Source organism: Rattus norvegicus, chromosome 3 (genome assembly GCF_021556685.1).
Source record: "Rattus norvegicus strain SHRSP/BbbUtx chromosome 3, alternate assembly SHRSP_T2T, whole genome shotgun sequence".
Classification (NCBI taxonomy): Eukaryota; Metazoa; Chordata; class Mammalia; order Rodentia; family Muridae; genus Rattus; species Rattus norvegicus.
The window spans coordinates 155,422,391-155,435,430 of NC_141536.1; the positions used below are offsets into that span (position 1 = coordinate 155,422,391).

The 13,040-nt window shown below is 44.6% G+C and overlaps 1 protein-coding gene across 4 annotated transcripts in view; it reads left to right on the forward strand.

Annotated features, from left to right (window-relative positions):
* The first annotated feature begins 1,438 nt into the window (after positions 1 to 1,438).
* The window catches only part of Cse1l (chromosome segregation 1 like), a 37,639-nt gene continuing 26,037 nt past the window's right edge, over positions 1,439 to 13,040 (forward strand). For 2 of the 4 annotated variants that reach the window (XR_015683230.1, XM_087653476.1), the window contains exons 1-4: positions 1,439 to 1,524; positions 4,321 to 4,357; positions 9,491 to 9,585; positions 12,354 to 12,496. Coding sequence is in view for 2 of the 4 variants with exons in the window: in XM_087653476.1 (XP_087509602.1) it covers positions 9,501 to 9,585; positions 12,354 to 12,496 (228 nt within the window). In the remaining 2 variants the exon portion in view is untranslated. 4 annotated transcript variants of the gene reach the window in all.

Genomic DNA, 13,040 nt, shown 5'->3' on the forward strand with positions numbered 1-13,040 from the left:
GAAACACCAAAGGGAACCAGCTACTATGGGACCCAGAGAGAGGGAAGATATCAGTGCTGTAACGAACGTGGGTTAAGCTTGTGGCTGGGAGGAACAGAGAAGGCAAGGCGAGCTGGCTGCTGAGACCTTCCTCCTTCAGCCTGGTCTTACTACATTGCACAAAGCCTCAGCCTCCATCAACGTACTCTTCCCAGTGCTTGCTAGGTTAACAGTCACACAGTTGTCTCCTGACTTTTGAAAAGGTAAGTTTTCTCTTGTTCAAGGGCCAACTGGGGGCTGGAGAGACGGCTCAGCGGCTCTTCCCAAGGTCCTGAGTTCTACTCCCAGCAACCACATGGTGGCTCACAACCATCTGTAGTGGGATCTGATGCCTTCTGGTGTGTCTGAAGATAGCTACAGTGTATTCATACATGAAATAAATAGACAAAAAAAAAAAAAAGGCCCAACTGAACATCCCAGTTACCTTTACGTTGCCACCAATTACATGGTCTGAAAAAAAAAACGTTTTTTGATAAAAGAATCTCACTGTGTAGCTATGCCTGGCCTCTCTGTAGACGGTGTTGGGTGAGTCAAATAAATGGGAGATTCTTTTTTTTTTTTTTTTGGTTCTTTTTTTCCGGAGCTGGGGACCGAACCCAGGGCCTTGCGCTTCCTAGGTAAGTGCTCTACCACTGAGCTAAATCCCCAGCCCCAATGGGAGATTCTCTTGCTTCTGCCTCCCAAGTGCCAAGGGATAACAAGCATGTGTCACCGCGTTCAGCTTCTGAAATCATTTTAGGCTTCTAAAATAGTGTGTGTGTGAGTGAATGTGGGTGTCTTCCTCACTTACTCCCTATCTTAGTTTTCAAGGCCAGATCTCTTGTGGAAGCAGGAACTCACCAATTAGCTAGACTGGCTGGCCAGTAAGCCCCAGAGATCTTCTTGTGTCTACCTCCCCAGATACGGAATCATAGTCGGCCTGCCTTTTATGTGGGTGCTGGGAATTTGAACTCATGTCTTCTTGCTTGTGCATCCATCACTACTTACTTAACCAAGCAAGCTATCTCCTCGCTTGAATTCCTTACTCATTCGTTTATTGGGCTTGTTCTAGAACAGTCGCTCTGCTCTCTCCCTTCTCTCTGACGAAGCACAATCCATCCAACAGTTAAAAGCCACTAGGAACTACTAGAAGAACCCGCCTCGATCTGCGCTAAAAAACAAAAACAAAAAACAAAAACAAAAAACAAAAAACAAAAAAAAAAAAACCCCAAAACAGAAGCCTGCGTCAAAAGGCAGGTCTCTTGTGACGTCACCGCACAACCGAGCAGTGGTTCCGATTGGCCCTCGCAGCAGGGGTGGGGCCAAAAGCATTCCTGGCCCCTCCCCACGTCGCGGCCTCACTCGCACATGCGCTGTGGCCGCCACCTTCGCCGCCGCGCCATTTTGCCAGGGTTTGAATGTGAGGCGGAGCAGCCGCTGGAGTGGGTAGTGTCGGCTTGTAGCTCTCGCTTGGGATTCCCTCCTCGGTCTCGGCGTCCCCACGAGGTGAGGCATGGAGCGAGCAAGGTGGCTGTGGGGACGTGACTGAGGGAGGAGACGATCGCTGGGAGGTGGGTCTCGGCCTCCGCCTGAGGACGCGCGCCCGGGCTTTTCCGCACGCCGCCTCAGGGCCGGCCCTGACTGCTCCGGGAACCGAGGGCAGCTTGAGCCTCGGCCTCACGCGAGCTTCTTGAGCTCCCGCCCCTTCCCCTCCAGCGTCACTCTGATTGGTTTCGCCGCCGCCCTTCGTTCCGTAGCGGGTCGCTGATTGGTCATACCCGCGCGTCCGTTCTCGGCGCGCCGGGGCCCGCAACGTGAGCGGTGTAACGCGCTGAGGCCTGACCTGGCGGTGCCGGTGTGGTCCCTGGTTCTGAAAGAGGTCGGAGCTCGCCCACTCTGGCTTCGCGAGGCTTCGGCCTCCACCATAGTGGACTTGGCCCTCGGGGGTCTCACCTGGCTGTGACGTTCGTGCCCTTAGAACCTCAGGAACCTACAGTCAAATGGTGTTTCCCCTGCCTGAGGCTCACTGGCTTTCGAGTTGGATAATCTGTCTCCATGCATACTTAGTCTCTCCCTAGGAGTGTAATTTAAAGCCAGTCGTTGCCTCTACGAAATTTCTAGTTTTTCTTTTTTTAAATAATTAGGTGATGCTGAGGGTGGAGCCCGTGTTCTCTCACATGTTGCATTGAAATGGCAGTTTTACCCTCTCCTCAGACTTAAGATTCCTCGCTTGCATATTTGGTTAAGTGACCTGAAGGTTCCCCTGGCTGTTGGCCGTGTTTCCCAGAGGTCTCGCCTGAACTGCTAACCATTTGCCATCCGTCTCTCCATAGGCGAGATAGCCTCGATGACCTGCCCTTTTTACATATTCACAGTCCGCCCTGCATGCTAAGACCCCTCCTTTCCCGATGTTAGAAGCATCTTAGCGAGGCTGCCTCCCTGCCTTTCAAGTTCCCCTCTTAGGGAGGAGTTCTCAGTTCTCACTTCGTCAATTCACATCACCCAGTTTGATGTGCTCTGTGGCATTGACCTTATATGTAGTATTACTGCTAGTTTCTCACGTTTCTCTGCTCAGATGTAAGTTCTTTTTTTTTTTTTCTTTTCTTTTTTTCGGAGCTGGGGACCGAACCGAGGGCCTTGCGCTCGCTAGGCAAGCGCTCTACCGCTGAGCTAAATCCCCAACCCCCAGATGTAAGTTCTTTAAGGATAACTTTTTATTGTAGGGTTCCGTGTGTGTGCGCCCCATGGTGGCTGCCCCTGTTGTTTTGTGAAGACATGGAAGGCCTCTGTCTATTTTGGATAAAGGGTCTTAACATAGCTCAGACTAGACTTAGAGATTCATCTTTTCAGAAGTGTAGGCTACCACACTCAACTCTTCACTTTTCTATTTGTACAAAGCAATTTTCTCCCCTCAGGTTGTTTGGGTTTCTAGTTGGCTTTTGGGGGAACCACTCTACACAGGAATGGGTGATTGAGAGAGCAGTACTTTTAACTGTGTAATTGATTTATTGCCTTATTTTTTTAATTTTATTTTTCTTGGACATTTTACGAATTTACATTTCAAATGCTACCCCCTTTTCCCCTTCCCCCATACCCCTGCTTCTGTGAGGATGCTCCCACTCTCACCTACCCACTCCAACCTCAACGCATTACCCTACACTGGGGAAATGAGCCTCCACAGGACCAAAGGCTTTTCTTCCCGTTGTTGCTGGATAGTGCCATCCTCTGCTACATATGTGGGAGTCATGGATCCCTCCATGTGTACTCTTTGGTTGATGGTTTTGTCCCTGGGAGCTCTGGTGGGGTATGGTTGTTTGATATTGTTGTTCTCTCCATGGTGCTGCAAACTCCTTCCACTCCTTTAGTCTGCCTTATTTGTTTACTAACGTCATTCAACTTAACCCTGGGAATATAGTGAAGAATCAGAAATGGACAAGGTTTCTCTTTGGGGAGCTCACATTCTAACTGGAGATCGTGAATGAGATTATTTCAGATAGTGACAGGTGACCGCTGAAGACCATTTCTCCGAAGAGGTGGCATTTGAGCAGAGACTATCCAGGGAAAAATGGTGGGAACAGGAAGCAAAAACTCAAGGACAGAAACTAACTTGGAATTTGGGGTGTTTTAGGAAAATCCAAGTCAAGTTGTGTGAAGAAGAGAGATGGAGCAGGGCTTTGCGGGCAGTGTGAGGAGTTTGGATTTGATACAAAGTGATGGGTTACTGTGATAAGGAAGCAGAGAAAGGCTGTAGGTGCTCAAGTTCCTGCCCAAAGCCAATCTACAGCTTTCTTAAAGTGTGCTTAGTCACTGTTCTTTAAAAAAGCCAAGGCCAGACCAGGCAAGGTCGGTCGATGCTAAGTAACCCTTGCCTGGCCTGACAACCTGGGTCTGTTCATTGGGATCCACATGGCGGAAGGACAGAACTCAGTCCTGCATGTTGTCTCCTAACTTTCACACAAATGCGATGGCACACATGCATATAATAAATGCATGTGGTAAATTTGGAGGAGACAGGAGAGATGGCTCAATAGTCAAGAGCATGTATTGGTCTTGCAGAGGACCCAAGGTTGGTTTCCAGTACCCACAGGTGAGCCAGAATTGCCTCAGCCTCTGCTCCGGGGGATCTGATGGCCTCTGGCTTTCACCTACACTTATGTGTACATGACAGATAAAAAGTTTGTAAAAACTTAAGATGAAGGTAGATGTTAAGCTCTTAAAATATAGTCAGTTTTCATTTAATATAATCAGTTTTCATTTAATATAGTCAGTTTTCATTTATTGGATTTCTTTCCCTCTCCCCAGATACAAGGAAGGCCTCAGAAATGCAATAGACAAAGAGGCAAGTGTCTTGGGACATTTTATCATGGGTGTTTGTGAGATGTTTGGGAAACAGTGTTTGTTCCCCAAACCTTCATTTTCAATGTTGGGCCTGTAGGAAGAGGCTAGACTTTTAAACTACACAGGCCTTTTAAAAGGTGTTAACTTATATGTATGAATGTTCGAGTATATGTACCTTTGCGTGTGTGCCCTGAAACCTGAGGAAGCCAGAAGAGGGCCTCAAATTCCCTGGGATTGGACTTGCAGATGGTTGTGGGTTGCAGTGTGGGCACTGGGAGCTGAGCTAAGGGTGTACTCTTAGAGTGGTTTGTTCTTTGACTAAGTCATCTGGGAAGAGGGATTGTCTCTATCAGGTTGCCTGCAGGCAAGTCTCTGGGATTGTTATTACTAATTTTTTTAATTAATGTAGGAGGGCTGAGCCAACTATTGGTGGTGCCATTTCCTGGGTGGTATAAGGAAGCAGGCTGAGCAAGTAGTAAACAGCACCCTCCCTGGCCTCTGCTTCACTTCCTGCCTCCAGGTTCCTGCCTTGAGCTCCTGCCCTGACTCCCCTCCTGATGAAGCACAATGGGGATGAGATAAACCCTTACCTCCCCAAGTTGGTTTTTGAGTGTACACTGTCTACTACAGCACACTCTAGTGTGGAAAGCATACTAGAGCAAGCAGCAAGTGCTCTCAACTATTGAGCCATCCTTCCACCCCCCAAGATTGGTTTTTGAGGGGCTGGTGAATGCTTCAGTAGTTACAGGACTTGGATTCAAATCTTTAGCACTCAGTATAAAAGTATAAAAGTCAGGTAGGACTATAAATACCTATAAGCCCACCACTGGAAGACCAGTGATCCTAAGGTTGTGTTATCAAACTCTGGGTCATAATCTATGTCCCAAGTGAGGTCTGGCCACACCCATCCTCAAGCTCGGACTTCTTTGTGATTAAACCCTCTGAATAACTAAGGGGAAGGACTACAGTAAGAACACAGATAGCGCAGGTTTTATGAAGGTCATGGTTTCTGACTTTTGGGAGGTACCCTGCACATACATGGCATTAGTCTTTTCACTGAGTCTGTATCAAGATGAAAACTTAGCAGAGTGTGGTAGTTTATGTCTATAACCTCGGCACTTAGGAGGATTGTTCATGATCAAGGATAGCTTGTGAAACTTTGTCTCAACAAAACAAAACAGTGGCTTAAGATCTTTCTCATTCTTTAGAAGAGTGAGTCCTGTCTTACTCTCCTTGACTACTGCTGCTGCTTTCCCTGACTTCCAGGCTGCCCTCTTTTAGTTTAGCCTTGTCATTTTGAAATATTTAGAGGCTGTCTGGGGAGCAGAACAAGTGTTATGAATCAGGCAGATTTGAATCAGACCTGTCTCTATCAACTTAGGCATGTAAGTCAGCCACTCCTGAGTTCCCTTCCTTCTTGTTGTTTGAAATAAATGGCAAAGCATATAAACCACTGTATAGTTCTTCATACAAATTACTCCTCAGTGTTCAAACTATCTATTCTCTTTATCTCTGTTTTTTTTTTCCCCCCTTCGGAGCTGGGGACCGAATCCAGGGCCTTGCGCTTGCTAGGCAAGTGCTCTACCAGTGAACTAAATCCCCAACCCCCTCTTTATCTCTGTTATGCAAACCATTACCAGCTCAAAGTTCCAAAATCTCTTTAATTAAATTTCACCCACTTTAAAATCTCCAGTGAGCTATTCGTGGTGACACACACCTTTAATCCCAGCACTCAAGAAGCACAGGCAAGTGGATCACTGTGAGTTGGAGGCCAGCCTGTTCTATGTAGTAAGTTCCAGTACAAACAGGGCTACATTGTGAGACCCTTGTCTTCACAAAAAAATCTTCAGTGGCTCCCTGGCTCCCTGTTTATACATTTAGGTTCCTAACCAGCTGGGGTCTGAGGAACAACAGACCCAGTGTAGATTTTCTGGTACATCTTCGCCTCCTTCTGTCTCTGGTACTTTACTCAGTTTCCTGCTGGGAGATGAGTCCTACTTTTTCATATCCAGTTGTGACTCAATCTGAAGAATTCTTGGTGACTTCATTTTCCAGTAGTCTGTATTCTGCCTTTCTAGCTGTTAGATGTCGTCTATAGATTCCTTTGGCAATTTACTCCAGAAGATAAATGTCTTTCAGAACTGAGTGGGGGGATGTGACTTACTAGTCACATGCCTAGTAGGGTCTGATGTTTCCCCCACTCATTTATTGGGTAATAGTGCCACGATGCACACGTAGAGGTTGTCCATCGGAGTCTGATCTTGTTCACCGTCTCACCAGCCCAGGCATATTATTTCCTTAGTGAAACACTTAACTAGAGTTTTAAAAATGAAACTTGAACCCTTGGACAGTCTAGGCCAGGATTCTTTTAAAATCACGTTTACTGTTTATGTGGGCGGGGTGGGGTGAAGCATTTCTTGCCATGTGCACGTGTGGAAGTCAGAGCAACTTTTGTGAGTTAGGTTCTTTCCATCTGCCATGTGAGTGTTTAGCATGGAGCTTGGATCATCAGGCCACTTGGCAGGCACCTGTACCCTTTGAGCCATCTTGCTGGCCTAGAAGGTCAGATTTTGTTGCCAGATGTTTGCTACATAACTTGTAAGAAAACAAAGTCCTGTCCATTGATTTTTTTGGGGGGGGATTTTTAGACTAGAGAGAAATTGCATGTCTGTAAGAAAATAAAATCCTTCATTTTATTGATTTGGGAGTTTTGGGACTGCAGAAAGGGATTACAGGTTTGGTACATGGCAGTTTAAGTGAGTCTTCCCAGTTAATCTGGAAGCTGAGACAGGAAGTAAGTTCAAGGTCAGCCATAACAATTTATTGAGACTTTGTAGAAAATATGGGGGCTGGGGATGTGCCTTGGTAGAGAGCTTGCCTAGCATGTACCAACCCTGAGTTCATCCCAGCACCGCATAGACCAGGTGTGGTGGCACACACCTGTGGCTCCAGCTCTTAGGAAGCAGCAGAAAGAAGTTCAAGGTCATCCTAGACTACTGTGAGTGTGAGGCCTGGGCTAAATGAGACCCTTCCTCAATAAATAAGTAGATTATAAAAAATAATTGAAAACTTTGTGGTTGTGTATGAAATATAAAATAATGGTAGGACATTAGGAAGATGAAGGAGATTCAGAGACAATGAAGATCTCCTGTCCACCGCATGCGTAGATCCATACCATCCTTACCTCTAGAATGCATTTTCCTTTTGGATTTTTGGAGTTGTTTTTTGTTTTGTTTTGGTTTGGTTTTTGGTTTTTTGGTGTATGGGTCTGTTCACTGTATGTTCAGGTCCAAGGAGGAGCCATTTCCCCTAGCACAGGAGTTGTAGAGTTGATCTGTCATGTGGGTCTTGGAACTTGAACTCAGGTCCTCCAGAAGAGCAGACAGTGCTGCGCTCTCTCTTCAGCCCCCTCTCCTTTAGACGAATGTAAAGTTCCTAATGTAGTTTGAATCCTGTCCTTGAAGTCTTCCTACCCAGCTTTATCACATTTACAGAGATGGTTTTTCCTCTGCATCACATAGGAGCCTAAGGAGAATTTGGCATACGGGTTTCTAGAAAAGTCTGCATCGTCCCAGTTCCTTGGCTGGTATATGTGGTTGTGTCTAAAAGCTGAATAAGACAAATCATACCTAAGCAGAGGTGTTTTGTGATTTACATGTATTTTGTCTGTGGTAGGTGGGGTAGAGCATGTACCATATGCCATGGTGTGTGTGGTTGTGAGGACAATTCTGTGTCCTTTTTCCACGTCTTTGTGGGTTCTGCATGGGACTGAGGTTTGGATATTTTGTTTGTTTCAGATTTATTTTATGAATATGAGTGCTCTATCTGCATGGTTTCCAGCCACCCTGTGGTTGCTGGGAACTAAACTCAGGACCTCTGGAAGAGCAGTCAGTGCTCTTAACCACTGAGCCATCTCTCCAGCCCCTTGTTTTTGTTTTTTGAGACAGGGTTTCTCTGTGCTTTCCTGGCTGGTCACTCTGTAGATCAAACTGGCTCTGAATTCAAAGGCCCACCTGCCTCTGCCTCCCCAGTGCTGGCATTAAAGGCCGGTGGCACCATGCCTGGCTTCGTGTGTGTGTGTGTGTGTGTGTGTGTGTGTGTGTGTGTGTGTGTGTGTGTGTGTGTGTGTTTCGTTTGTTTGTTTGTTTGTTTGTTTGTTTTTCCTAGAAGGGGATTTTTTATTTAGCTCAGTCTGTCTTGGAACTCTATAGATCATTCTGGCCTGGAACCTAGAAGTCTGCCTGTATTGGGCTTTTTTTTTTTTTTCCTTTTTTTTTTCTTTTTTTCGGAGCTGGGGACCGAACCCAGGGCCTTGTGCTTGCTAGGCAAGCGCTCTACCACTGAGCTAAATCCCCAGCCCCGTCTGTATTGGGCTTTTTTAAAAATAATATTTAATTTTTAAAAAGAATGTATTGTGCATACATGATGGGAGCCCAGAGGACTCCTCCACCTTTTGAGTATAGGTTCTCCATATCGGACTTTGAAGTCCCCAGGCTTGTGCAGCAAGTGCCTTTACTTGCTTGCTGACTGGCATGGGTAGGAAGCATGTGTGCTGTGTTATGTGGCAGTCAGAAGACAGTTTACAGGAGTCCTCTCCTCCCATCATGTATATCCTGCACATACACACATACACATAGTCAAAACATGCATATACATAAAACCAACAGCTATACATATAGTTAAGACTGCGTTATATGAAACCCTGTCTGAAAAAGATCCTTTCCCCCACCACCTCAAAAAAATATTCATACCTGGGTATGCTGCTGAATGCTCTCAGTGCTTTAAAGATGACAGAGGCACAAGTCCCAGGGCATCCTGTCTAATAAGTTTTGGGCTGACCAATACTAGCTCTAAAGCAAAATAGAAAACAACAGTAAAAAAAAGATTCATTAGGGGCTGGAGAGATGGCTCAGCGGTTAAGAGTACTGACTGCTCTTCCAGAGGTCCTGAGTTCAGTTCCCAGTAACCACATGGTGACTCACAACCATCTGTAATGGGATCTGATGCCCTCTGCTGGTGTGTCTGAAGACAGTGACCGTGTACCCACATACGTAAATCTTTTTTTAAAAGGATTCATTTATGTTACTCACTTTTTCCTTAAGCGACTGCTTATTTAGACTCTTTTTAATTTTAGATTCAGAGTCATGGAGCTCAGCGATGCCAATCTTCAGACACTGACAGAGTATTTAAAGAAAACCCTGGATCCTGACCCTGCCATCAGACGGCCAGGTAAAGATGTCTTTGTTCCTTGATTGGTTGATTCTTGAGACACATAGCAGACACCTTTTGTACAGTCTGCCTGATTGTAAATTCAAAAAAAAATATGTTTGCTTATTTTCTCAGGCCTGGTTTATGTGCCATGGCTGGCTACTTACAATACTTAGACGTGGAAGAATATTTACTGTTGAGTAAGGAGCTTTTATTTGACATTTTTTTAGGGTAAAACGTGCTGATGTGCTTAGAAAGCTTTGTCTCAGGAACTCTCTGAAATTGTCGCTAAGGGGTTGGGGATTTAGCTCAGTGGTAGAGCGCTTGCCTAGCAAGTGCAAGGCCCTGGGATCGGTCCCCAGCTCTGAAAAGAAGAAAAAAAAAAAAAGATGCCGGCTTAAGGAGCATAAGCTAAGTCACCAGGATAGGAATAATTCCCAAAAGGAGAGTAAATGAATGAAAGCAGGAATATGATTCTCTTCTTCCTTTGGTAGTTTGACTTAATTAACATTGTCTGAGTCCTAGAGTTACTTGCTTGAACTTAGAATTTTAACCTCAGATACAAAAGTATATGAAGGGACCCTCGCCCAACGGACTGTATGTTACATCTAGGCTAACTGGCCAATTTTGTATGGTCAGATTTATAACTTTGCTTGAAAAATAAGGAAATCAATATGAAATACTGTCATTTTTAAATGATGGCAACCAACTTTAAAAACTTGGGAAATGTGGGGGTCTTGAGCAATCTGTGGTGATTCTTGATATCAGAGTCCACGTGAACCAGAATGCCTCTAACATTCAGAACATGATAATGTTATGCTCATGGAAGTGATTTCATCTTCAGAAAATATGAGTCATAAATGGGGGGAAATACTGTATAAAATAAATAGAAATATGAACATGTGGGTGGTTTGTGTCTGCATTGTGTCCTCACCCCCTCCTGTTACTTCTTTGTTCACTCCAAAAGAAATCCAGTGCCAAGAACTACTTCTGAGTTAATGTCCCTAGCCTCATCCTATAGGAAAGTCTGTGGTTTTTTTCTAACTTTTAGACAGCGTCATTTGAAGCTTCACGTCAGTATGTAATGCACTTTGAGTTCATACCCTCATATTGACTACCATCCTCCTCATCACCCCTGTCATTTGTGTGTGCTTGATCATGCACATGTGTGTGCAAATAAGCACACAAAGCAGCCAGAGGTTTAAAAAGAGGTTCCTCTTTTTTAAAAAATATTTATTTTATGTGTGTGTTTTGTCTGTGTGCACCACATGTGTATATCTGCACCGTACGTGTCCTGGTACCAGAGGAGGCTGGAATAGGGAATTTTATCCCTTGGAGCTAGAGTTGTAAATGATAGTAAGCTGCTGCATTACTAGGTGCTAGGAACAGAACTGAGTCATCTGGAAGAGCAGCTAGGGCTCTGACTGCTCTTGGTGATAATTTGAAACAGGATCTCTGAACCAGGAGCTCGCTGTTTTGGTTAGACTGGATGGCCAGCAAGCCACAGGTGGATAACTTGTGCTTACTGGAGTAACCGACATGCTCTGTTGTGCCCTGTTTTTAGGTGGGTACTGGGGTTGGAACTCAGGTTCACATGCTTGGCCAGCAAACACTTACCCGACTGAGCACCTCTGTGGACTATCTGGTTATGTCCATGATGTGTTCCTGGATAAGGAAGAATTAATTGTTCTAATCTTCTTAGAAATTCCCAGAAAGCCTATGCTAACACTATTAAAACTTATTTTTTTAAAGATTTTTTTATTTTATTTATATGAGTACACTGTAGCTATCTTTAGACACACCAGAAGAGTGCATGAAACCACATCCATTGGAAATGGTTGTGAGCTACCATGTGGTTACTGGGATTTGAACTCCGGACCTCTGGAAGAGCAGTCAGTACTCTTAACCACAGAGCCATCTCTGCGGCCCAAAACTTATTTTTTTAATGTGTCCTTAAAATGTGAGGGTACTTTAAAAAAAGCCCCAAGACAGAGCATAGAAATAAAATAAACTGTTGTTTCTGGGAAGCCAATTTCTCAGAGTGATACAAGACCTGGTCAGTCAGTCTGTGTATCTGACTGTACCTACTAGGACCCTGCCTGCACTTGTTAGAGACTGTCTGCATCTTTCCCACTTTGATTAGATGTTTAACAATTGTATGGATGTACATAGAAAATTGGATCTCTCTCTCTCTCTCTCTCTCTCTCTCTCTCTCTCTCTCTCTCTGTGTGCGTGTGTGTGCGCGCGTGCGCGTTTGTGTGTGTGTTTCTGCCTCTGTCATGGTTCTTCCTCTGTAATTTCACATATTTTTTGAGACAGGATAGTCTGGAAGAAGGCAGGTATGTAACTGAACAGTACCCACTAGCCATTTGCTGGGGAGCTACAGCTCTGGGTGGGTGACTAATCATGTTAGTAGACTTGTTAGATGTGGGGGAGTTGAGTGAGGTCATTTGAAAGCTTCTATACATTTCATTTAATGGATAAAACGAGTGTCCCCTGTAGGAAAGATGTTCTAATCTTTGTGTTGGTTGGTTGGTTTCTATTTATGTATCTGATTTGTTTTGTTTGTAAGAGAGAATGTCACTGTGTAGCTCCAATTGGCAAAAAGTCCAGTGTGTAGCCTGGGCTGTCCTGGACCCTCCCAAGTGCTCAGACAACTGTTCTTTGTCATCTAATCTTCCTTCCCCCTTTTTGGCATTTTTATACTTTAAATATAGGTATAGATCATTATAGGTATAGACTGAAAACATTTTTATTGTCATAAATCTAACATGAATATTCTTTCACAGCTGAGAAATTTCTCGAATCTGTAGAAGGAAATCAGAATTACCCACTGTTGCTTTTAACATTATTGGAAAAGTCACAGGATAATGTCATTAAAGTATGTGCTTCAGTAACCTTCAAGAACTATATTAAAAGGAATTGGAGAATTGTAAGTATTTTGGGAAGGCATAATCAAATACTGTGTATGTTTCTGTAGCTTATATAAATACCATTAATAGATTCAGACCTTGATTAATGATAATTTGGTCTTCCTCCAAAACGCCTGTTATTTCATTTAAATTCCATATAACATCCTCAAACATCATAATTCAGACTGTTAACTGAGTTGGAAGACCTGGGATGTGAAGCCGGTTATGAGTGATTAAAGTGGGTAAGGTGGGGATGGCTTGTGTTGGTGCACTCCCGTTAGAACAAGGACAGCCTGGGAAGCACGGGAGAGCCTATTCCAAAAAAGTAACTTGAAACAAACCAAGATAGCCAATCATCTGTTTATGTCCCAGCAGGGTCTTTGTTGTTGCCCTGGCTGGACTGAAGCTCACTCTATAGATCACGCTGGCCTTGCTCACAGAGATCTACCTGCCTCAGCCTCCTGAATGCTGTGATTAAAGAGCGAGTGTGTGTGTGTGTGTGTGTGTGTGTGTGTGTGTGTGTGTGTGTGTGTGTGTGTTTTAAAGGCCCAATACCTTGTGCCA